We start from the raw sequence: 25280 nt of genomic DNA, 5'->3' as shown, positions 1-25280 counted from the left end.
TAGTTCAATAATTAATAAAAAATATGCAGCAACACTTCAGAATGATTAAAAGAAGAAACTGTTCACAACATTTCTGTCTGCATGCTGAATGAGTATTTTATTTATAACCAGTTTATAAAAATAAAATACAAAATAATTTTAAAACAAAAAGAAAAAAAACACTGTACAAGGCATTGATATGATACAAATGATAGAATAAACATAAATAATTACAGTTATATACAATGCAAAACTCCCACTTGTTACATTCTTCTGGAGACTGTACAGTTACATTTCAAAACCATGAGATACATTACAACACAAAAAAATATCAACCATTAAAAAATCCCAACAATTGAAGTAAAAATGAAGGATGGGCAAATAAGCATATGTCACAATAAATAATATCTGTCAAGTATTTATAAGTTATAAAACAAGTAATCCAATGTTATGACATGAGAAGTGTACCAGTGCACACCAAAGCTTTCATTAGTTTCCATCTCACTTAAATAAAAGATATAGCTGGGTTTGTTCTGTTGGCCTATGGGTATCTGTAACCACAAATACCAGCAAGCTACTATAAATATGACACTTTTCTATCAGCAGGCCACTCAGAAAAGTGACAAAGAAAATCTCATCTGGTAGGTCACACTAGTACTACAACTACACACCACTTATGTGCAATAATAATTGAAAAAAAAAACATGAGAAATCTGATTATCTTTTAAAACGAGCAGCACTGTTTAGTGTCTGTTCCTCCCTTTCACTGAAGCTTGTTAGCATATAAGTTATGGTTTACAATAATGATTTTTTTTTTTTTAAATAATTCATTTGAATATTTTACAGGTATATAGTAAAAGTCTGCACAAATGCATTCTGAACTTGCTGAGCTGCAATGCCTTAAAAGTTGTGAGCCTGAAATTTGAGATTTGGCAAAGGGAGAATTCAAAGATTGATTGCTGGAGACATGTAGAAATTACACGCCGCTGTTATGAGAGCATACTAACAAAAACACTTTTGAATACTGCACACTGAAATTGTTCACTTTCAATCGATAGTGGTCCACGCATTCTCACAGACAAACAGGGAGCTCTCTCCGGTTTAAGCATAGCTTTTTAAGCACACGAGTATCAGTCTGACAGCACTGATTTCAGCGGTGATATAGAGACCACGCTGACAGGCATGGTAGCACATGCCATATACAGACAAGAGATAAAGTGATGGAAGGCTTGGCTTGGCCTAACAGTGGAATGATCTCCAACACAGACAAGGCTCAGTCATCCCTCGCTATGCACAGAGGGGCAGAGAAGAGACATTAAGGCGGCTGACTGACTGAACACTGTCTGCCTTCAGGATGAGTCATCATAGCTGCTCTGTGAGACTAGCGTAGGTACCTGCAACATCTGCATGAGTCAAAACGAACCAGCACATTTTATATCTACAAAGCAGTGTGCCCATTCAATCTCTATACACTCTCATGTATCCCAGTTCAAACCACATCTGCAAAATTCATCAAGATATTTGGCAATGTGATTTTTTTATTATTATTCTCTATGTGCAGCCATATCTTATAATGGCTATGACTGCCATCAATCTTACACCCTATGTGTCGTCTAATCTCTTTTGTAGTTTTCAGGTAATTCTTTTGTGCACCACGTCAGCTATTTGCACTGATAAAAAATACAGTCCATCATTTTCCAGCAACACAATCATCCCGAGTCAGTGCAGGAAGCGCAGAAAACTAGTGTCAAACATTAGGCGAGAAGAGGAATAGTGTCATAGGTCAGAGAAAATATACAGCTTCACAGAAATTAAAATTGCTCACCCAGCAGGTAATGAAGTTACTGCTGTGTTAAAATCTTCACAAGATAGATGCGTTGTGATGGGAAGTGGTATGAAGCTTTTTTTACTCAGTAGTTGATTCTGATTTTTTTTTTTTTTCCCCTTTTCTCTGTTGAGCATGCAAGAAGTAGCGTTGGAAGTAAGCTGGAGTTATTTTACAGTATCTTACAAGGAGAGGAGTGGGACAAGGTTGTGGAGGAGAGTTTCAGTGAGGAATCCTGACTAAATTAAAACCAAACAACACGCTGATTCTTTCGCCTTGTGCACAAACATACTTTATGTCATTATATAAAAAGACATTCTCCGGCGCAGGAGGAACAGGACAGGAGGAAATATATATGTACATATGGCCTCAATTTTCATTAACATTTGAATAAATGTTTTTTGAGGTCTGAAATTCACATTTGTTCAAAGTTTTATCTGAAATACTGACCTGGTATATATACAGGACAGCTAAAGTGGGTTTCACATGAAATATTTCCTTTCGTCACTACAAATAATAGCTACTCTCTCATAAAGTAAACTGTTGCTCAAATTGTGTTTGATTTCCAAACATTTGTGTTGCTACCTTTTCTACATAAGAGAATACTGGTGAAAAGGGTTGTCCTATAACGGCTGGCACAAGTCTGTTTTTTTGGCTCCTTATTTTCTAATTACAAACACACCAGAGTAAATCCTCAAGCTGCCCAAAGTGCCAAGGCACACGCTGAGACAAACGTCTGTGTCTGAACATTACTAGTCAGTAATGTACCTTGTGTTGTTTAAGCTTACTACTGCTACTACAACTACAACTACCGGAAATGCATGTTCCATTAATGCCTAAAGCTCTAAAACACATCTCAAAAGTAGTTTCACGAGTCTGACCTTTAATTCTCTCATTCAGAGTGACAATTAACTTCCCTCTTAGCAACACAGTAGGCACAAAAAGGTGTGTGTCCTCACGCACTTTACATGATTGATTGTATAAAGGGTCACTTTGGAGTAATCACTTCAATTAAACATTTAAAATTAATGTGAGCGACACTAAACCACACATCCACTATCACACAGAAGAGGGTAGGAGTCGTAAGCAACACTATGCATCAAAATAAATATCTCAATAAATACAACTGTACACAAAGTCTGGCTTTATGCATTCACATATAGCATAAAGTAAATATTATATACCCTGCCTGCAATCTCCAAACGCAGAGGAGATATCTGAGTCAACCCCAGGCCAATATTTAATTAAGCTGTAATCATATACACTGATATTTCATCAGTATAATCCAAGTGCATTAATACTGGGGATAAATAAGTTACTATAAATTGTGGTGCAGGATGGAGCAAAGATGAATAAACAGGAAGCTGATTTATTAATGTGCCCACAGGCCCAACTATTGACTTATGTAATATTCCCTGCATTGGGAAAATCTGTTTTAATTTTGCAGCTACACTATGCTATACATAAAATGAGGACCCTGACATGTCAACATCCCTTGTCTGATAAGTTATCATAAAGCTGGGCACATAAATGAATGACAAACCCTGTGTGCAATAGGAGTGATGAGAGCGAGAGGGAAGCGGCAAGACATGTGTAAGGTTCAGACTGACAGCAAAAAAAGGGAAATAAGAATTTTGTTGTCTAATTATACTCAAACAGGAAGACTCAGGCTTTCATCTACACTGTTGTCTACTCTATCCTGATTGGAGTCTTCCCATCTTCTGCTGTGGCAGCAACTATCTGCTCAGCTTGCTGGAGCACTTCCCCTCTCGACTGCAGCCTTTTCCCCTGGTCAGGTGGAAGGGGCTCGTGCGAGCCTGGCGGCTGCAGCAAGTCTCCTGGTGGTAGGAGTAGAAGCGGCGGGGAGGAGGCGAGCCAGAGAAGCTGGGAGGCGAACGGCTGCGGCCCAGGCAGCCCCCTCCCCCGCTGCCACGGTGCTCATGGCGGGAGGGCGAGGAGCTGACGGAGCGCTGCAGGGAGGAGGAGCTGCGCGGGGAGGCGCTAGAGCTGCGGTGGTGGTGCGGAGAGCTGTTCAGGCTGCAGATGCCCATCCTGGAGCTGTGCTGAGTGGAGGAGCGGTGGTGAAGGGGGGAGCCACGGGAACCATGCATCAGCTGAGCAAGGCATGTCAAGAGGTCTGAGTCACTGGTGCTGCCAGCTCGGATGCGGTAACGCCTAAGCCTAAATAGATACAAAAAGCAGGGCAGGTTATGAATAAAAGCAAAGTCATATATTCCCAAGAAACTCAGGTAACTTATTTGCTTTCTTGCCAAGAGTTAGATAAGATTGATACAACTCTTAGACATGCGATTGGTATTGATCTTCTCATCTCACTATCTGCATGAAAGCAAATAAGCTTATTTCCTACATTCAACTATTCCTTTAATCACAGGAGCAAATCAACAAGGTGACATTTAAAGTGTTATATCTTTTTCTTATGTTTTTTTAAATATTCTTCATACTCTTTCTGTTATTTCACTCACAATAAATGGTTTAAGAGCAATAATCAAAGGAAGAATGCAGATCAACAAGTTACCTGCCCTCCATTGTGGGGCGGCAAGGTGGCTTTCCTGGGGGCGGGCGCGGCAGAAATTGTGAAGCCAGCTGCTCAGCAGAAGAGGTTGGATGAACGGGACGTGGGATCCTGCTCTTGCGGGACAAGGGGCTGGAGGAGGAGGAGAGGGAAGGAGCGTCGTCTCCCTGGCGGTCAGAACGGGAGCCCATAAGAGAGTCCTCATCCTGAGAGCGGTCTGAGGTGGAGGATAAGGGGTCCCTAGCTAGGGACGCCACCACGTGGCCACGCCTATCAGAAAGGGATGGCGAAGCAGTGGGAGAGGGGACCGGGCCCTGATGGCTGGCTTTCTTCTGCAGGAGTTTCTCCTTGGCGGACCCTGGAGGAGGGAGCTCCAGCAGGCTGGAGGGCTCAAGCACGGGGATACGACTATGCCTGCGGCTGGGGTCCTTACGGGGGGCAGCAGGGGAGGAGGAAGCTGGGGCCATATTAACTTTTCCACTTTCCTCCCACCTTAGCTGAGGCTCTGTGACACAGGGCATGGGGCCAGAATCATTCTCAGGGTCTTTGAACTTCGGAAAAGCTCCATTATTTAAATCCCTGTGGCCATTAACAGGGGGTGAGAGGTGGCCATTGGCAAACACAGGGCAGTGGGGGGAACGAGGAGAGTGTGGAGAGGAAGGCGAGCGTGGAGGAGGTGAGTGCGGTGAACGGGGAGAGCGTGGGGAAGACACACGGCTTGGCACAGGACTTTGAGCTTTGGTGTGGCTGTCTCCATTGATCAGCGTCTCAGCCAAAGGGTCTGTGGGTGTCCCAGGATGGGTGGGAACACGGTCCTGGGGGGAACTGATGTCCGCTGTGTGCTCCTGGACTTGCTGAGCCTCATCTTCAGCTTCACCACGCCTCTCCACCAGGAGGCACTGTGGAGCACTGTCTGATCCTGACTGGGAGGACAGCCCAGAGGGACGCTGAGCTGTCAACTGGAGGGGAGGGGGAGGTGCAGACATGAGAGGGAACAAAAAAAACACACTGGTGTTATTATAGAAATAAGCCCCACATAAATTGGAATAATATTCTAATTGTCAAAGGCCTGTTGCTGATAGACTACAACATGTCGAGTTGTGCTGTAGTTCTGTAGCAAGAGCCTGATGCAGATGTGTGAAAGGAGAAGAATTTTAAAATATGGGGTAATAAATGGTGATTAGTTTGGCAACAGCATGCAATACCATAGCTACCATTATCAGACCGAAACACACAAGTGCTATGGCAGTGTCAGTCAAGCTGTGAGTACTAAACCAGCAAGTAGAACAGGAAACGTTCACGCAACTTCGCAGGGGGCTTCAGCGAAGAGAGGGTGAGGAACAAATACAGGGAGAGAGAGAGAAAGAGAAAGATAGAGAGGACAAAGACGATCTGAAACAAAAGAGACCATGCAACCTGTAGTCATGACTCGACATTCCAAACACACATGCCACAATCAGACACACATCCCTATTCAGATCACAAGAACACATGTCCAGACACAAGGACACATTTGACCCATGCTCTGTCTGGCCTGCACAATGCCCTTCATGGTTTCTGGAGAGAGCTGCCTGACAACAACACAATAACCAAGCCAACTAAACAAAGAAGCCAAAACAAGCAACTTAAACAAAAAAAAAAAAGAAAAACAAAGAACAAAAATGTTGACAGCCCGTGTATTGCTACTGATGTAAGCGGGAGGAAGCTGAATGGAGGTCTGTTTTTACAGTATTGTGATGGGCTCATCACCTGCTGAAGCTGGGCACGGGTGATGCGTATGACAGAGGGAAACTTGGTGTTGGCAGCACCCGCCGGGATGGCCGGCAGTTTCCTGCGACTGGGCGAGCGGGTGCCGGGGGCAGGGTTTGGTGGTAGTGGTAAGGAAGCGTGGCAGGATGAGGAAGAGGACGGGCGTTCCTGTTGCTGATGGTCAGCAGACTGGCTGCGCCTCAAGCCCGGCGGGTGGCGCAGGTGCAGCGGGTCCGACAAGGTGGTCAGGAGGGTGTGAGGGCTGGGAGAGCGCAGAGGGATGGGGCTGGATGTCCGGGCCGCAACTTCCTCAGGCAGGGATGGAGGAGAGGTGGGAAGCTAAGAGAGGGGAAGGAGAGAAGTGGGAGGTGGAAAAAGGAGGGGTTGTGAGATTGGTGAGGGAGTGAGAAGATGGAGGAAGTATGGTGGAAGTGCTATGAGGCAGGACAAGCAGGTTGCACCCGTGGGGAGTACGACGTAGAGTTTTTTTGAACAGGTAAAGTCTCGGAGGGATCAAAAATATGGGGTTGGGGATTGTTTTAGGCTAGGGAAGGAAGAGAGGTAGGTAGTTTATCGGAAGGCAGTGTACATTTTGAATTTGGAGGTAGTAGTTGTGGTTGTAGGAGTGAGGGGACAGTCAGCATTCATTCCTCTTGTAGTGAAAAGTACGACTCTACAGCTTGAGTGAAATCTGTTTATATTGGACTCATGGGTTGAGCAGGATTTTGGAAGTGGGCTGGTTGAAGGTTATGAATAGCAAAAGAGCAAAAAAGTCATTTAAACTGAACATACCAAAGTATATTTTGGAAATAAATCATGTCATTTACAAAGAACATAAAAACAACCAAACATACTGAAAATGTCTGCAAATAAGATAAAATTATACATGATATATAATGCAAATCAAAGTCCAATTCAAAGCAATAAGCTCTCTTTCCCCCCATGCTGTGATCTGATAAAAGCTCTGCATTTGTGTCATATTTTTTTCTAACAAATATACACAAGCAAAGAAGCCACCAAACATAAAGCAGTAACATTTAGCTTCACACTACAGCAAGATGCAGCTGGTGGAACTCTGATCGTTGTATGATATTAGCATTGAAGTTCTATAGCTAGAACTCTGACTCTGTGCAGCTTTTTAGCTTTGTAAAATGCTGACTACAGTCAGTATCATGTATGTCATGTTGTGAGATGGCCATCAAATGAAAGTGCTTACCTGAGTGAGAACTCCCTCGGCTAGAGCTTCAGCCGGGCTAGTTGGAGTAACGGGAGGCAGAGCCCCTGCAGGGCCCACACTAAGTTCCAACTTGTCCGCTTTTGCACTTCCCTTGGAGGAAGCCAGGCTTTCTTGTTTAGCTATGCCAGGGCAAGGGCCTGGGCTGCCCTTTTCCCATCCAGGAGACTGTTCCCCTGGCTGGAGCACCTCTGGCTCATCCTCATCCTCCTCTGAGGGGCTGGTGGTAACCTTGGCTCCTGGAGAGCCACCGGGCCGCTCCACCATTACCCACTCCCTTGAGTCAATGTCCTGCCTCCCAGAACTAAGATTGAGGGCCACAAAGCCCCCACTACTGGCTGCCCCCTCTCCATGCTCTATAGATCGAGGGGATGCTGGTTTAGGAGACCCACCACCAGATAGAAACTCCTCATCATAGTGCCAGACCCTCTCAGGACGCTCTCCAGCAGGTAAAGCCTGACCCTGAGTTACTGGGATGATTGAAGCCCCGTCAGCCTTCTCCTGTTGCTGGGTGCCAGGCTGCTGCTTCGCTGAGCTGGACAGACACAAGACAAACAAACAATGAAGTCTCTAGAATTTTTTTAAAAAAGTAAAGAAACTGATGATAAAATTAATAAAGTAGTTGATCTAAAACTGGTTAAATTGCAGTCTACTTTTGTAGCAAATAATGGTGATGGGCCACTGGATAGACCTACCAGGCCTCCAGGAAACGTTCTGGACTGGGCTTGGACTCCAGGCCAAGCCTCCTCTCCAGCTCAAAGCTGTGGATGTTGCGGAGCTTTCTCAGCAGGGGGCCGTCACGGTCTGAAGCCACCACATCAGGGTGCGGTTTGACTGGGGAACCCAGGCTTGGTCCAGCATAAGGGCTTTGATGTCCTTGGTTGCCCTGGTTGTTGCTGTGCTCCTCTTCTGTCGCTGCCTGTGGGAACCAGTCAGTTAAGTTTTTGTAAGCAACTGGTTAAAGAATCAGGTAAATTTCAACTGGGGTATAAATTCTCATGAAACTCCCGTATTACATGTACAGAAAGTATACTTTGCGTGTTCATATGTAATCTACCTTCCAGACGGCTGTCCTGATGCGGTTACGGTTGCGGTCCAGCTCCTCCCAGACGTCAGCCTCCTGGTTGCGGTGCGGGTGGATGGGAGAGCCCATCAGGCGCTCGGGAGCAGGGTTGTTCTCAGCGTCACTGAGCTGCTCGTCCTGCAGGACCTCATCTGTGTTCTCCCTCATTAAGTCACCAGGGATCAAGGAGGCGTTCGCCATTCTGGGACAACAAAAGGTACACATTCATTTGATGGTTGAGGTTAACTTACAGTATGATGTCTAGTCTTTCCTTATATGTGAACTATAAAAAACTCTTGGTTGATTAAAACCCTTATGAAATAACTCTACTAAAGGTGTAGTAATTGGATCAAACATACCCCATGTGTGCCGGGGTGAGGCGGGTGTGATGCTGGGGTGTCGTGGCACTAGCACTGATCGTCAGGGTGCCATCTGTGCCGGTCCGCTCCCAGTCATAAGGGTCGTTCTCCACAACATTATAGGTTTTCATGCTGTTGTCAAACACTGACATCAACAGCTGGAAAAACACAAAAATATATATATATATATAGCAAGATTCAGAGTAGACAAAATATTTTGGGTTGCTCGCAGCAACTAGAATACACCTTTCTAGATCATGCACTCCACACTTCACTTAAAGACAAACTAGTTCTGTTATTAAATCCATATCAGATGCCTGGGTCACCTGGTAGTCGGGCTTGGTGAAGTAGTCAAGAGTGGATATGTGTTCCAAGAACACACCAAACTCTGCCGGCAAGTGTTTGAGCATCAAACGATGGTCGTAAGTGTCCTTCAGCTTCCCCACATGTTCCTAGGAATAAACAAACACACACACACACACCTATAATTTCTCATCACTTACAGTTTAGATTCCAGGAGGGACAATTTATAGGTATTCCTTACTTTATCCTTGATCTTCCTCCAAGGCAACTGACCAACCAGAAACTCCACCAGCATGTAGAAGAGGGACCATAAATCATCATGACGACCCATCTCCTGTAGAATTACACCAGGCTTGAGTTTACATTGAGCAATAATATTTGATCGACAGGAGACAGTGGTGACAAATTATGACAAAATGGAGTAAAGTTGAATATAGCACATGAATAGACACGTGTGGGGCAGCATCACTTATTACACAAGAGCTCTAGCAGAGGATAGATAGATACTGACCTTATTCTTGTGTGCATTGACAGATGCATAGCGGACCGTTCCCCTGAACCCTGCCACTGGACGGGGCTGACAAACAAAGACAGATACAGCCATTAAATGCAAACACAGATGTGATCTAACATGTTTATGGCTCAATACAAACAAATGTCTGAAATATTCTGCAGAATTCACAGATTTTCAGCCAAAAAAAAAAAAAAAAATCACAAAATGAAAAGAACTAACATATGTTTACATCTCATATCTGATCCTAACCCTTAATAAGCATCTCTAACATGACTTTATCACATTAAATCTGATTCACTTATTTTTTTGGCCAGAGGAGCAGAGCAACTAGCTGTGAACACAACTTCAGATGCGGAGCAACATCATGTTTCATGCTACCTGATAAATGTCAGTTCAACATTCACTCTACTTTTAGCTCTGTTTTGGTCTCCACCAGCTTCTGAGGCAAATGTCTGTTTTTTTGGTTGCTAAATGCTCCACTATTTTCAGCAGCTAGTTGCTAACTTTGTTTATCTCTTGTTTGGTGCTGAGCTGATAAGAGCAGCAGGAGTAAACCAAAACAGTAAAGTTACAGGCTGTAAAACCACAACAATGAGCTGAAACACACTTAAAAACGCTGGAGAGAGCAGCAGAGTGATAATTCTCTGAGGTTTAACATTACACATGACAAAGAATAAAAAATATTAATAAATGCAGCTTTAAGCTCAGTATATACTCAGAAACAGATAAAGGCACTCACAGCTCGGACCTCCTGGCATGAATTGGTGAACTGGCGAGCTAAACCAAAGTCAAGCATGTAGCAGGTTCGACAGGTGCTGGGGAAGCGACCCATGGCGAAATTGGACTGAAGCAGAGACAGAGGGGTGGTAAGGAGGCAACGGTTCAAAAAATGATAAAATCATTTAGGTGTAAAGGCGTAGGTGTAAATAAAATGTTTATACATTTATCCCCATGTGTTGCTATGGTGGAATATCATCTAATACAGCAGCTCAAAAGACAGAAGATATTTATTCAAACATATTTCAGGTATTTGGCCGACACTCATATTGAGCCAACAGTGCAAGTGCACAGTCAAAAAAAACAAAATTCCTGAATCAGCAACAATACTAGCAGCCAATAACAAAAAGTGCAAGGGTCACAAATGTTATCCAGACAACAGAAATGAAATAATCGCATGTGCCTGGAATACATAGAAGGAAAATAAGTGCTAGGTAATTAAATTAGATCCAAAATATCCCCTGCTGCACTCATCTCTCTGTGACTCACCGGTTTGATGTCACGATGCAGGAAGCCGACAGAGTGGATGCTCTCTATGGCTTCCAGGATCTGGCGCCCCAGACGCAGGGTGGTGCTGATGCTGAAGGTTCCCCGGGTCATACTCCTCCTCAGGTCTGCCAGATTACGACCCTGAAAGAGCAAATTATACAAGATCGGTTAGCAAAGACAGAAACGGCAGCAACATGTAGTGACTAGTAAATATTTATTGAAATGAAAAATAAAATCACTAATGAACAGTCACACTGACTGAAATGTTTGACAGTGGTGACGGACAAATATGCTGAGTGGACATAGAAAACAAGCCCACAGTGAGGAAAAACACAAATTCAGCTACACTGATCATCTATAATTAAACCCATGGTGAGGTCAGGAGTCAGCACAGTACATGGAAATCTTCATTCCTGTGGGTCTGGCTGTATAAATCACAAGCAGACCACACTTCCAAAACCTATCATTCATCATCAGATTCAGAGAATGTATTTGTGAAATTGTGCTGATGATTTTCGGTATTAACAGCCTCATGTTCTGGATGCAATGATTGAAACTAATTTGACGCCTCTGTAGTTCACAGTAGGGGATATAGTTTGTGAACAGCCTGCAGTAGTGCTGCCTGAATCACTACACTGAGAGTATTGAAGCTATAAATACTTTTTGTTGCTTGGTGTTCTGCCACACAGTCTGGTTCATATATATGGAGACTAGCTAGTGTGAACCAGGTCAAATATGTAGTGTTCATTAACCCATACAGCTGGATTAATGCAGTGTATGTATGTTAGTAGCTACGTTATTTACATGCAGCAGAATTTGATTTATTTAACATTGCAATAATCGATGGCTTGGTACTTGTAACTTACTTCTAGACAAGAATAACATAAGACAATCTGTTGACAATCCAAAGTCAAGTTCAGAGCAATGACTGAAGATGGTTTGACGCAGGACTGCTTTAAAGTAAGACTGTGTAACTTTGGCTGAACAGCAGCTACTTTGGCAACGAGTGACATTTGAGTAGTATTTATCTAAAGTTGGCTAACATTAGCAACCATAAGCTACTGGTCATACCAGACCAAGTAAGGCTGCAGTGGCAAAACCCTTGAATGTATAGAATTGAGCAAGGATGTGTTTTGCTGCTTGTGAATTGAACTTTTCATTTGTAGGAAGGAGGAATATTTCATGACTTAATTTAAATGTTACAGCCTCTCTTTAATCTGTTGATTCATTTGCTAATTAATCATTTCATTCATAAAATATCCATTTTTCAGAGCCTTAAGTGATGTTTTTAAATTGCTTGTTTTGTATAATTAAGTCTAAAACCCAAATATATTCCATTTCCAATCATTAAAAACTGAGAGAGGCAGGAAATCATCATGATAGAGGCTGGTACCAACCAAACTTAATTAAGTTCTTAATTAAGTTCTTAAACAATTACAAAAATCTCAAAACTGCTGACAATTAATTATCTGTCAATTTGATACTAACAGATAATCAGCTAATTGTTTCAGCTCTGGTTTGATTTGTTACACTAGGCTTGCTTTGCTTGTGATGTATTCGGTGCTTGAAGCCCAAGATGAAGACCAACCTGAAGCTCCATCACCACGTAGTTAAAACGGTCGTTGCGGCCACATCCCACAAAGCGACACACGTGGTCCTTACCTAAAAAAATAAAGGAAGACAAGAGTTTTTCAGAATACTTTCAGGGCAGAAGATGGGGTCACCTCACAGCCGCTTGACATCAGCTGCATAATTACATCATAAGATGCGGCATGCTGCGTGAATCATAATGATGTTTCCATATTTCTGTGTCCTTCCCTCTCCAGTCGCTACGGCTCCCATCACCAGCCTCCCTGTATGACCATCCTGCTAAACGTATAGGCTATAGCGCACAACACCGGGGACTACACATGTGCATGAATGAGTTGTGTGTTTGTGCTTGCGTGTGTGTGAGTGAGTGCGTGTATTCTGGTCTCAAAGGACATTGCTGCACTGGCAGCTTGACCACACCCCAAAGCCCTTCAGCACACAGTGCATGCAAACACTAACAAAACCTCCATGTTAAAACACTACTTTTTTGATTGCCTGTTTTCCACCAAATTCTTATCTAAGGGTGCAACAAATCAAAATAATCCAATGAAAGAATCCAAATGAAAAACACAACAAGCTATTATTAGCCTGATATGACCCATTAGCGTTCTTATGAGGCTGTGGGTCGATGTTTACTCTTTACAGCTGGGCGGGTCAGCAATGTTTGGGGGGGGCTGGAGTTCAGCCTATCTCAAGTTACATTATGGTTCCCTGAGGAAGCAACAGAACCGTGATGCCTAAGGTCGCAGCCATTAGACAGCAAACATGATCCCAGCCCATTGATTTTCCTCTCAGAGGGGAGAAAGAAAAAAAGGGCACAGTGGTTAAAAGGCAGGAAGGAAGAGGACAAGGAAGAGACATGGTTAACAAAAGAGAGAAAGGGGTAAAACTATATGCTCGCCTGAAGGAGCTCTCTTGTTGGGAGTTGGGAGCGTCCCAGGCTTTCAATCATATACTTCCTCTCGCATGAGCACTTTGTCACTTCTTTTACTGCCATTTGAAGCTTTTACATTAAAACCCCAAACACTTTAGGCAGGAAAACAAGAATGAAGCACAGATAAATGACTGGAATTTACATCTTGTGCATCCGGAATGACAGTGTGCTTTGCACCGCAAAGACTGAAGCAAACTGAGAAGAACCCTGGGTCAAATTGTGTTTTCAGATGAGTCAGGTGATCTATATCTGGTCTCAGAGGGAGAGATAATTCCACCCCACTGTCGCTGCACACAGGCTATCCCTGCATTTTCTACTGACATGACATTTCCTGGATTGGTCCTCTTCTTTGCCTATTTTTATTCTCATCATTTCAGGAGAAATTACTAAAAGAACATGTTTCAATTCTCTGAAGCATCTGTTTTTCTGCCAAGAATACACACAATATCCACTTCTGGGTCAACTCAATAGGTCACCGTGACAACGAGGATCGGTCAATTCCAGAAATGTAACCGAACCCACTGAATCCATTTCGACTCACCCTGGAGCTTCTTGAGCACGGCGACCTCCATCTTGAGCACCTGCTTTGGCTGCTGGGCCGACTCCACCTTCAGCGCCACGTTGACCCGCGTCAGCAGGTCCAACGCCTCGTAGATCTCCCCAAACCCGCCACCCCCGATCTTCTTCACCTGGAGGAAGAGCATGAAACACTGCGTAAGAACTTCATATGAAAAAGTACACAACATGTACATGACAGACACTTCAGCAGGAGAGCATGCTTTCTGTCTTTCTGGTATTACGTATTTCTATTTTCTCTCCTTTACCTTTACAACAAGGTATCAATGAGGACTTATAGCAATATTAATATAAAATCAGATGTTCCTCCATGGGGATATCACTGTCGCCATGACAATGTGGGCAATAAGGGGATAAATTCAAATTAAAAGCATGTGCTTCCAAGTGATTGCAGTATGAGTGTGTGTGCATGCGCTGGAAAACTCTGGAACGTCATCTTTAACCCTTTATTGCACATTTTCACAGACCGCTATAAAAAGTTACATGAATATGAACATGTAATATGATTTGATTGATTTAATAGATTCTAATCTTTTCAGTCACTGTAGTCTTTTTTCAAAGAGAACACCCTCTCCTGAAAATAATTCAGGTACAATGAAAGCCAAAGAGCATAACTGAACTGAACCACCTTAAAAATACTTTCAAAATAGGCTGGCTGTCTAACAGAGTTATAAATCATTGCAATGCAAGAGAATCAAAAATGTACAAATATCTTGTTGCATACCAACAAAAACCAAAAAATGTTTAGAAGTTTAATATTTTTAATAAATACAACAACTTTTTAAATTCATCCAGAGCTGAGTTATCTGGTGCACAGGAAGCCTTTTCTTCTTCTTCTTCTTTTTTTAAAACAGTCAATCTGTTTTCATTTAGGCTCCCCTAAGAAGGATTAGGGTGGTAAGGGGTTAAAGAGTTTGTGTGTCGATGAAAATCGATAAAAGATCTTGTAGGCACTGGTTCAAAACATAGCACATATTGAATAATGAAGGACTACTGCAACAAGCCAAATTAATATATCACCTCTGTATTATTCATACAGATATTTCAGATGAGAAGCTCCAAATTGATTGTTTCCTTTACGACATAATGGAAGAGATGCATAGTACTTCAATGGGCATGATTAATGAGGGCATTCAACTTATTTAAAATATGTTTTATAGGTTCAATTTGAACATACTAGTAGTAAGGAGGCAGTTTTTCACTTTATATAAGAGTTATTTTGTGATAGGTCTATTTATGAAACTTTCTTTTATGACAGGAGTTAACGTGACCAGATAATTAGCTCACTCGTGAATAGTTCCTGTACTTTTCAGCACACTCTCTTCTTTTATTTTGATCTGTCAAATTTCCCCGAACAGATCCACCTTTTCACTCTCATCTCTCAAAGCTTTAATTTCCGCTAAGCTCCCACGTGTCCTTCACCGTCCTTAATGCACACACACACACACACACACACACACACACACACACGCAAGGCCCTGTGTCGCACTAGGAGCTAAAGTCGTGGGATTAGCTGCAGCATTCTTATGTAACTCAGCTCCTTAGAAGAGAGGAAGTGGTGCCAGGCTGCCAGTTAGGAATAACAGCCTCACATGGCACCCCGGCTGGCACAGCAATGAGAGACATGGGCCCTCGGGGGAACACTGCTGCTGCCTATAGCTCACTGCACTGCCACAAATAGCTATACGGGCTATTTTTGGATCTCACATACTGCAGCAGCACTATCTGTACAGTGAGACACGACCCCAAACTGTCCAAGCCACAGGTGAGACACTTTAGAAACAAGGAGAAGGACTCATAGGCGGGGGGGGAAAGCACTGTTTGATGAACAAAGAGTTGTTGTTTGTGGGACAGAGTGCAAGCTAGGGACAGGCAGTGACAGGGCTGGACAAACACACTGCCTATTGTCGCCGAATAACGTGTCACTTACCACTTTCCATCGCTCCTTGACCAGGGAGAGCACGCTTAGGATGTCAGATTGCTCCGCTCCCCCGCTCATACCGTCTGAAGACCAGGACTGCTGTCCTCACTGCTTCCCCCCTCAACCAGCAGCCTCAAACTGGGCCGGGCATTTGGGGTCTGATGGAGAACCCTACGGAAGTCCAAGAGAGACACAAAACTGTTAGAAGCTGATGAATAAATACTAAGGAAATCAGTTGAATTCTGGTTTAGGCTTATCTGCACTTCTTGGGTTGATGTTCTCTGATAATAAACAAGGAGGTTTCATAGTGTCGGATATACTTCAGGCCATGTGAAAGTCTGAAAGTCTCCCCAGTTGAGAGACGTAGTTAAACCTTTGGCTTAATGTCTGGGGCTCTCTGATACTTGACCATCGCTGCAGCTGCCACACCTGCTGCCAGCAGCTGTCTTTCTAGACAAACTCACCCCACCAAGTCGCAAGCAAAAGTCTTGCGTCTTAAATTACAAAAGGCTTCATCTTAGTATCATTTTTCCCAGCCGTTTTTCTTTTGTGTGACAACCAAGGAGCAGGCCTAGTAAATAGAGAACTGTGAGTCTCATCAGATATACCGAGGCTGTTTAATTTTGCACAGATTATCAAATTGCTGCGTAATATGACGGACAAACTATCATATCATAAAGCATTATTTTGAAATCAAACCATGTCTGCTAACATACTGTACAATAAATGAGATTTATGAGTATAAATACACTGATGTTATTAGTCAGTTATACTAATGATCTGATTCTTGACCCACCACTTGACAAATACCATCCTCGACCTTAAATGTATCTGATGCTTTAAGATAAATTGGTGCCACTTTCTGATGAGTTGCCCCTTATTAAAGGTTTATAAGCTGTAACGAAAGGCTTTACTAATGTTAATAAATCATTTCTCAGTGCTTTATTGATCTGTTATAAGCCATTAACACGAACAATGTTTGGATTGCTAGGTTGTGAGTAATCACTCTGGCTGGTGTTTTTATCCTCTCTAATGGGTAATAATAGATTATTATTACATGAATTAACACTTGTGGGTTGCACACTGCAGTTATACATGGTAATAATTTGTTAATATATTAATGATGGTGCAGATTCTCCGGGAGGCGAATGAATTAAAGAGCTAAAAAGACAAGTGTCCTGCTGTATTTCTACCTGACAACCCAAAAGCTGCTCTTATTTACAGCTTTATTAAGCACAAGTAAAGTATTTATAGACCATTAATAAAGCCATTACTTTATAAAGGGTGACTTATTAGATGTATAGATGTAGCACTAGCTCCCTTCACATGAAATGCAGGCTGTCTCTACAACAAGGCTGAAAACGGAGTTTCCCCTGGAAAAGCTGTGTCTATACTGCTATATTATACAACATCCATGTCATAGATAAGCATTCCTCTGGAGAGCACATGCTGGCAACTTCCTTTAGTCTGGCTTCAAACACACAAAGCAAGCCGACTTCGATTCATCATTCTGCACACGGCGCGCAGGCATCCACGGTTATGCAACAAGCCTTCAAAACACTATTTGGTTACAGGGCATGATCCCGACATCAAGGAGGCAATCAATCCCATCGTGCACCAGGATGAGGTTGGGAGATGGAAGAGGGCAAAGCGTGGTTAGACTTGATAACTGGCGAAATGACGACCATGAAATGTGACCCAGGGTTAAGACTCAGGAGTAATGTGGCCTCGGTGCTGCTGAACAGATGACACAACTGGACGAGATGTCTCAGGATAATTGATTTATTCATAAGACATACAGTACTAGTACTGTAATGTCCTTTGAACTTTATTCATTTTGTATCTAGTTACTATTTATTACCACTACCTATCCTGTATGTCTTGACCTTTGTGAGTTACTGTGAACACTGACAGTCTAAGATTAAGATTATACTTTCATATCATTTTAATTTATTTATATAGAATATGACCATATGAGTTTTATTCCCAAATTATACTCCCCATTTTCCTCCATTTAAGGCCTTATTTAGAAAAGTGCTATGCAGATTATTTTTCGTGAAGTTTCAGATGAGACTGTAAGCCTTTTATTAACCAGTAAAGCATTAAGATAGATGCAAACACAAACATAAAAAAAAATGTTAATATAAAAAATCCTTAGCTAACGTTGTTTTTGGCTTAGATCAAGACAGATATATGAATAGTGAGAAAATAGGGGGAATAAAAGTTGAATTGAATCAAACTTCTGATCACTTCTAAGTACAGCCATACTGGCCAAAACTTTACTTGTAGTTGTTAGAAGATATAAGTCTTTATTTATGTATTAGTCAACAATTATAACTCCTCCTGTGGGCACCTATAAGTGGAGCCTGATGCACAAACAGATTATGAATGACAATATAGCAAAACAGAGTTATAATAATATTAAATATGTCTTCATAGGAGAAGTTGTGCGGTAAACACTTAAAATGTCCCTATATCTGCTTACAAGTGTGTTATAATCCATTTATTAGGGCTGGGCCATATGTTGATATTATATTGATATCGTGATATTGTGATATGTCATAAGTGTTGTCTTTTCCTGGTTTTAAAGGCTGCATTACAGTAAAGTGATGTAATTTTCTTACCAGACTGTTCTATTTTTCATTACTACCCACTTAGTCATTATATACACATTACTGATGATTATTTATTAAAAATATCATTGTGCAATTATGAAAGTACCAATAGTCATCTCTACAATATTATCACAATATCAATATCAAGGTATTTGGTCAAAAATATTGTGATACTTGATTTTGTCCATATCACCCAGCTCTACTCTTTTACATACTGCTTATAAATGCTTAGTAAGGGGACTTAAGTTGCAGTCGTATAGGAAGTATTCAGATCCTTTACTTACGTATCAGTAGCAAAACCAAACTGTAAACATACTTTATTACAAGTAAAAGTCCTACATATAGTTTTACTTAAGTCCAAAAGTATTATTAGCAAAATGTACTTAAAGTATAAAAGGTAAAAGCACACATTACGCACTAAAATGACCCCTGTGAGTGTTATAATTTATAATATTTGATTATTATTACTGATACAATACTGTATAAGCAGTATTTTAATGTCGTATATGGTAATCCGTAACAATGCAACACATTTTAAATAATCATCACAGGTTAAGTGCAGTATGTACAGTAAAAACTAAAATCTTTAGTGGACCACTATAAACAAGCATAAAATGTAAATACTTTTAAGTAAAGTACAAGTACTGTGCCTATAAATTGTACCTAAACATTTCAATGTCATATTTTTCCTCACACTAGATGTTCAGCAAATCTGTGTAGATGTAGAAAAAGCAAGTGAGAGTAGTCTTGTGAAAACATCAGTCGAAATCTTGATGTTATGCTAATTGGTGACGACCCAAAAAAACAAGCAACGCACCGTCATAACGGAGAAGAAACGTGCTGTACGAAACCTCACGTGATGTTAAACTGGCTGTAAACACTGTGATTAAATAACCTCGGCGATGAGTCCCGTGTCAGAACTTCAAGGTCACCTCATGTTCCAGCGTTTTCTACATCTGAGCTATCACGCACGAGACATCCTCTCCGAGCACAGAAGGATGAGTAAGTCATTTGTTAAAAAATTGATCAGTGGAGAGAGAGAGACGAAGCAAGTAGGCTGCTGTTTACTACACGTTTAACTTCTCTGGCTGAGTGAATGTGAAGCTTTAGAAAGATCTGGAGGCAGGATAGAAGGATGGATGGATGTCCGTGGAGGTCTCTGTTACCCAACCTCACCTATTCTTTTGGGTCAAAGAGTGAGGATAAGTCGTCTTTTACCTTTTCAATCCCTCCAAAACAGCCAAAGTGGGACAGAAGAGTAGAAAAGGTACTAACTGACTGCATATAATCAGCTGACGCCACCTCTCCGACACAAGCTCGTACACACATTGCATAAGTGCACGCACCTATGCACAAGCCAGGTTGGCTTCACACTGTGACTAATCTCACACCTCACAGAGAGGCAAGGCTCTGCTCTTCTTCCTCCTCCTCCTCCTCCTCCTCCTCCTCCATGCTAAATCACCTTCAATGAAGAAAAAAGACAAACAGCCAAGGAGGAGGAGGAGGAGGAGGAGCGGACTTTGGACCTAAAAATTAAACCAATCTATGACAGCCGGCTTGTGTCTCATCATGAATCATGCTTCCTGACCCCGGCATCTCCATGGCGACGATGGTGCAGTGCCATTTTCATTTGCTGACTGCAGCTTGTCGTCTCCTCTGCCCTTTTGCTCCGCTGGAAGCTGCAACTTTATAGCGACATAAAGCATCATGAAATGTCAAATGAGTGATCCCACCCTGGAGGAATACTCCTCCTGCTCCTCCTGGAAATACTAAAACTATTTACTCACCACAACATCACTTTATTTAACATAATGCATCACTGCACATGTTTATATCTATCTCTTTGAAAGCTATTCATAATAATTTATATCCTGTACATCTGCACTTTATGTCTAAATTGCACTTCTGGTTAGATGCCAACTGCATCTCGCTGTTAAGTACTTGTGATTGTTCAATAAAGACAATAAAGTTGAATGTAATCTAATGTAACTGAGCAAATAGTGTCTTTATGTTGACAGATGATGAAGTATAAACACTGAAACTATGCATGACAAGCGCATCTAAGCATGCATGTGCAATGACATGTGGCTCAAATGAAATTAACCGGGCAGAAACTTGACTGGAAATCTAATGTTTGCTGCATTTTCTGCTCAATCTGAGCACGTCCTGATTCAGTGGCGGGACAAGGGACAGTTGCCGGATGAATTTTTTTTGTGCTCGGTCTGACATCTCAGTGTGTCCAGAACAAGCCTTGGAGAGGAGCCAGCATGGGAAGGCCCCTCCACACTCTGGCTCCTCTCAAATCACAGCAGGGATGCAACTGATACAGGCAGCAGAAACTGTGAAGGATGAGGCATGGAAGTATGGCAGCACAGGCTTGTACTATTAAGGATGCTTTTCACCAGATTTCTGCAATTACTCCCATATCTTTGACAAATCCTTCATTCAAACATGGATTAACGCAGCAACAAACACCTCTGCTGAGTTGTTTTCAATGGGATTTGACGGGTAGCGACCTGCAGCAATGTCCCAGTATATTTGGTTTAAGCCGGTTGTCATGCTGGTCTGCAAAACGAGTGAACCACCTATCCTCCCTGCAGCGGACACATTGGCTTTGCTGTTGCATAGCGAGTTGGTTGCCACAGCAGATTTACTCAGGCGCGTCCACGCACATTGGCCGTCCGCAGGCCACGCAAGCTTTCATCCCGCCTGGCGTGGAGGAGGTTATGAGCTCTGACAACATGCAGGGTTAACAAACTCGACGCGCGCAGCTGCAGGCGACAAAAGAGGAGGACGGAAGAAATGGGAGGCGGGGAGGGGAGGGGAAGGGAAGGGGGGGCGAAACCGGAGGGGCGACGCATAGCACGGCCTCAGGATTCTCGGTTCTTACCTCGGGTCTTTGCTGCCAATCCTTGATCCGAAGAACAGCCGGGTGTGGTTACAAAAAATCCTCTACGTTCGGGGGCGGCGGGGACGACATCGAGCGGAATCCCATAGCGTCCATCGGAAGAGGTGGCGGCGGCCGCGTCGGTGATTTGGAAAACAGAACGAGGAGGCGCAGAGAGAGAGAGGAGCGAAATACGTCTGAGTGTGACCGTCCCTTTTCTCCTTCTGCCTGCTGTCACCTCAGCATCTCTCTATCGGTCGCTGCGGATCCGTGACGTGACGACTCTGTGATGATCATCAGCCTTCCTGCGCGCGCGGCCCCGATTCGATCGCCCCTCGCAACAAGCTCAGGCGCTCGCGCCGGGGCTCTTTAAAGCTCGTTCACGGCTCAACGGTGCACGCGCGCGCTGTACACAATCACCAATGTTCAGTAGTGGTTGAAAGTACATTTACTCAAATTTGAGGTAGCCTATTCGTACTCTACTCGAGTATTTGCATTTTATGCTACTTTGTACCTCTACTGTACTAGTAGTACTACATTTCAGAGGGAAATATTGTACTTTTTACTCCACTACATTTACATGACAGCTTTAGTTACTTTCCAGTTTAAGATTTTACATAAAATAATATATTTTAATATTCTAACTGCTATTTTATTTTTTTTATTTTTTAAATTTGTCATTCAATTTGTGTGACAGGTGTTATATAAATAAAGTGCATTATTATTATTATTATTATTATTATTATTATTGTTATTATTATTGTAAAAAACACATGATACACTTATCATATTATTAGCTGCAGTACTATTACCAGTAATCTACCCAAAGTATCTAAAATTGGCTCCATATTGATGAACTACAACATTTAAAATGCTCTTACATGTATTTGTTAATGATAATAATAAAAAAAAAACAATATAAAAATACTATGATATTATAACTCTTAAAGAGGAGAGCCTGCACAATGAGTACATAATGGAAGAAATGATCTTCAATATATGGATATATGTTCATGAAAGAATGTTCTAATAAATTCCCTGCCATAATGTTTTAATCTACAAGGCCTGTGTCTCTCTGACATTCATGGTCTCTCATGAAAGATATTGTACATCGAGGCGCCAGGGGAAGAGATGAGGTAGCCTCAAATGGACAACAACAGCTATCTTCATTATTTACAATTAGAGTTCACTCTGACCCTGGGTGCCCTCTTTTCCCTCCTCCTCAGGTCGCATGTTCTGTCCTGCTCTATAAGAAGTGATTATTTCTTGTATACACTGATATCAGATCATATCAACTTCATATATTCAAGTAAACATCAACTGGAGCCTGTAGAGTTTCTTCTTCTTTATTCATCATCAAAAGTGACGTTGGACAAGGGCACAAGAATTTTTCCACCCATCCAAGTACTTTACTTTTGATACTTTAAGTACATTTTGCTATAAAACTGATGTACTTTTACTTAAGTAACACTTTGTATTCAGGATGTTTACTTGTGATAGAGTTTTTTTTTAAGACTATAGTATTTCTACTTTTAAAAGGTGAAAACTTCTTCCACCACCGGTGTTCAGTGTTGATTTATTTTTATTTGTATTAACATTTTGTTGGATATCATAACATGTACGTGTTGTGAGATAAAAACACAATGTTGTAGATATGTAAAGTGGCTTAAAAGCAAGGTCACCTCTGTTGTGTTTGAGGAAACAATCTGATTTGTCTAATTTACATTAACATTAATGGTACTATTATTATCTTTCTCACATCATTATCATTATTATCATCATGTGTTCAGCATTATACTGCTCTATATTCTTTACTGCATACATATATTATCATTCTCATATCATTATCATCATAATGTGTACAGTATTATGCTGCATTATACTGCTTTATACCCTTTTGCAATATCATTATCTTTTCATATCGTTATCATTATTATCATAATGTGTACAGCTTGTTTTTTGCTTTATACATATTTTTAAATTTTCCTGTTTTGTGTTGCTTGTTGACTATGTTACTCCACATGCCTCTGCAAACCGCTCCTCGGGGACAAATGAAGTGCTTTGAATTTAATTGAATTGTTTGGAACATGGCCACAAAAAAAGAGACACTTTTCTCAAAGACCACTGGGAGGCAGCATAAGCTACTGATGGTGTATTTGACTGATGTCACACAGACATAAAAACAACATCATCCTCTTTGCCGAGTGGACATTTTCTGTCCCCCAGTCTCTTTAAAAGGTCTAATTTCCTGTTGTTTTGCCACTAACCACAAAAGGAATTTACACCGCTAATGACTAAAAGATTTGAACAGTCCTGAAAATAAAGCTGACTCAAAAGAAGACTTTTGCCCCCACCCCAAAATATAGCCTATTTTAGGTATTGCTTCAGTTTGGATGTAGTTTTATAGGTTTCAGACACAAACACACACCTGCATGATGGAAAATAGTTAAAACAAAACAAAGCAAAACATTTAAACAATCAAAAATTGTACTGCCTACGCATCTGCCTAAGCATTAAGGTAAATTGTATTGTGGTTATCATATCAACTGGCTGAATTATATTTAAAACCACTGTTTCTTTGTCTTTGAACGTTATCTTCCATCTGCAGAGAAAATGGAAAACTACTGTATCAGCACATCACATTTCTTATGACTGCAATGCTTAAATCTAATTCTCAGTTTTATTAAAGAAAAAAAAAAACCTTTGTATTCTTTTTTTTCTAAATAACTTTATTGAACTATTCAGGATAGCAGAATATCAGCTGAAGAATTGTAACATAAAGCAGGGACAGTATACAAATGTGTTAAATTAATTATACAACAAATAAATGACAAATAATACATAAAAATCCTCATCAGTTGAAAAAATATGAAGTTTAGGAGCATTGTTTGTTCTTGATTAATGAATATTAGACTAAATTGTTTTCCATAGACAAAGATATATGATTAAAAAACAGCAACATATATTCAGAAAATAAATGAAATTGCATAAGTAACTAAGATTAAACATAGAAACATCTGTCCAAGTTTCTGTTGAATTGCAGCAGTTTAAAAACAGGTGTAATTTTGATTCCATTTCATATTTATGAATTGAGAATGAAGCAGAAACTAAATAAACCTAAACATTTACAGAAAACAATCTAAATATTTACAGATGAATATGTTACATGGATTAAAACTTTTACCACTTGTACTTTCTTGGGTATGGAGAATCTGAAAGGGTCTTAATATGTGATTTTTATCTGATAAAGGAACCTCTGTTGACCACCATTAGCATTGGGGTAATACTATGTGATCTTTCTTATCAGATTAATTTAATACAGAGTCTGGAGATTCATCTACTCAATGAGCCATAGTCTACTTGAGGGTAGTTTTTTTATATATATAATTATTATTAAGACCATTTTATATGTTTTTTTGTTTTTTTTGTCTATTGTAATTCTTTTTACCTCAGAGAACTTTTCATGTGAATAAAGATCACCGTTTCATCCATAAGATCTATGACAAAGTGGATGCCACTGATAATACAATTAGCCGATTTAAATAAATGTTTTGTTTTGCTTTTTTTTTTTTTTTTTTTTGCAGTGGTGGAAGAAGTACTCAGATCCTTTACTTAAGTAAAAGTATCAATAACATAATGTAAAAAATACTTAATTACAAGTAAAAGTCCTGCATTTAAAATTCTACTTAAGTAAAAGTATAGAAGTATTACAAGCTTTACTTAAAGTACATTCTTAATAGTGATGAGCTGATACATATTCAAGATTTTGTTGTTGTGGCTGCTCAAGGTGGAGCTAGTTTGAACTACTTTGTAAGGGTCATAAGATAAATCTGAGGTGTCTTGAGATGATAGATTGGGTGGGAAAGAATAAAAAGCATAGTTGTGCCACATAAACTTGGATCAACTTTTCAGAACATTTCATGTTTGCATTT

General features: G+C 41.1%; 1 protein-coding gene across 3 annotated transcripts; it reads right to left on the bottom strand.

Moving 5' to 3' along the window:
* Positions 1–70: 70 nt before the first annotated feature.
* Positions 71–21625, bottom strand: ttbk2a (tau tubulin kinase 2a). 3 transcript variants are annotated; one of them, XM_067613456.1, is made up of 16 exons: positions 21352–21625; positions 15856–16017; positions 13891–14038; positions 12414–12487; positions 10826–10966; positions 10299–10403; positions 9557–9622; positions 9287–9379; positions 9069–9194; positions 8743–8900; positions 8378–8585; positions 8016–8239; positions 7303–7855; positions 6087–6425; positions 4341–5296; positions 71–3985 (listed from the first exon to the last, which is right to left on the bottom strand). In XM_067613456.1, the coding sequence occupies exons 2-16, from the start codon at positions 15922–15924 to the stop codon at positions 3541–3543; spliced, it is 3705 nt and encodes a 1234-aa protein (XP_067469557.1). In that variant the 5' UTR covers positions 15925–16017; positions 21352–21625; the 3' UTR covers positions 71–3540. The 3 variants fall into 3 exon arrangements, with proteins under 3 accessions (XP_067469557.1, XP_067469558.1, XP_067469559.1); XM_067613457.1 differs by lacking the exon at positions 21352–21625 and adding an exon at positions 16110–16454; XM_067613458.1 differs by lacking the exons at positions 6087–6425; positions 21352–21625 and having other exon boundaries at positions 15856–16458.
* Positions 21626–25280: the final 3655 nt, after the last annotated feature.

Source organism: Thunnus thynnus, chromosome 16, assembly GCF_963924715.1.
Source record: "Thunnus thynnus chromosome 16, fThuThy2.1, whole genome shotgun sequence".
NCBI classification, from domain to species: Eukaryota; Metazoa; Chordata; class Actinopteri; order Scombriformes; family Scombridae; genus Thunnus; species Thunnus thynnus.
The sequence above is the reverse complement of the archived record's forward strand: the minus strand, read 5'-3'. Positions and strand labels throughout refer to the sequence as shown.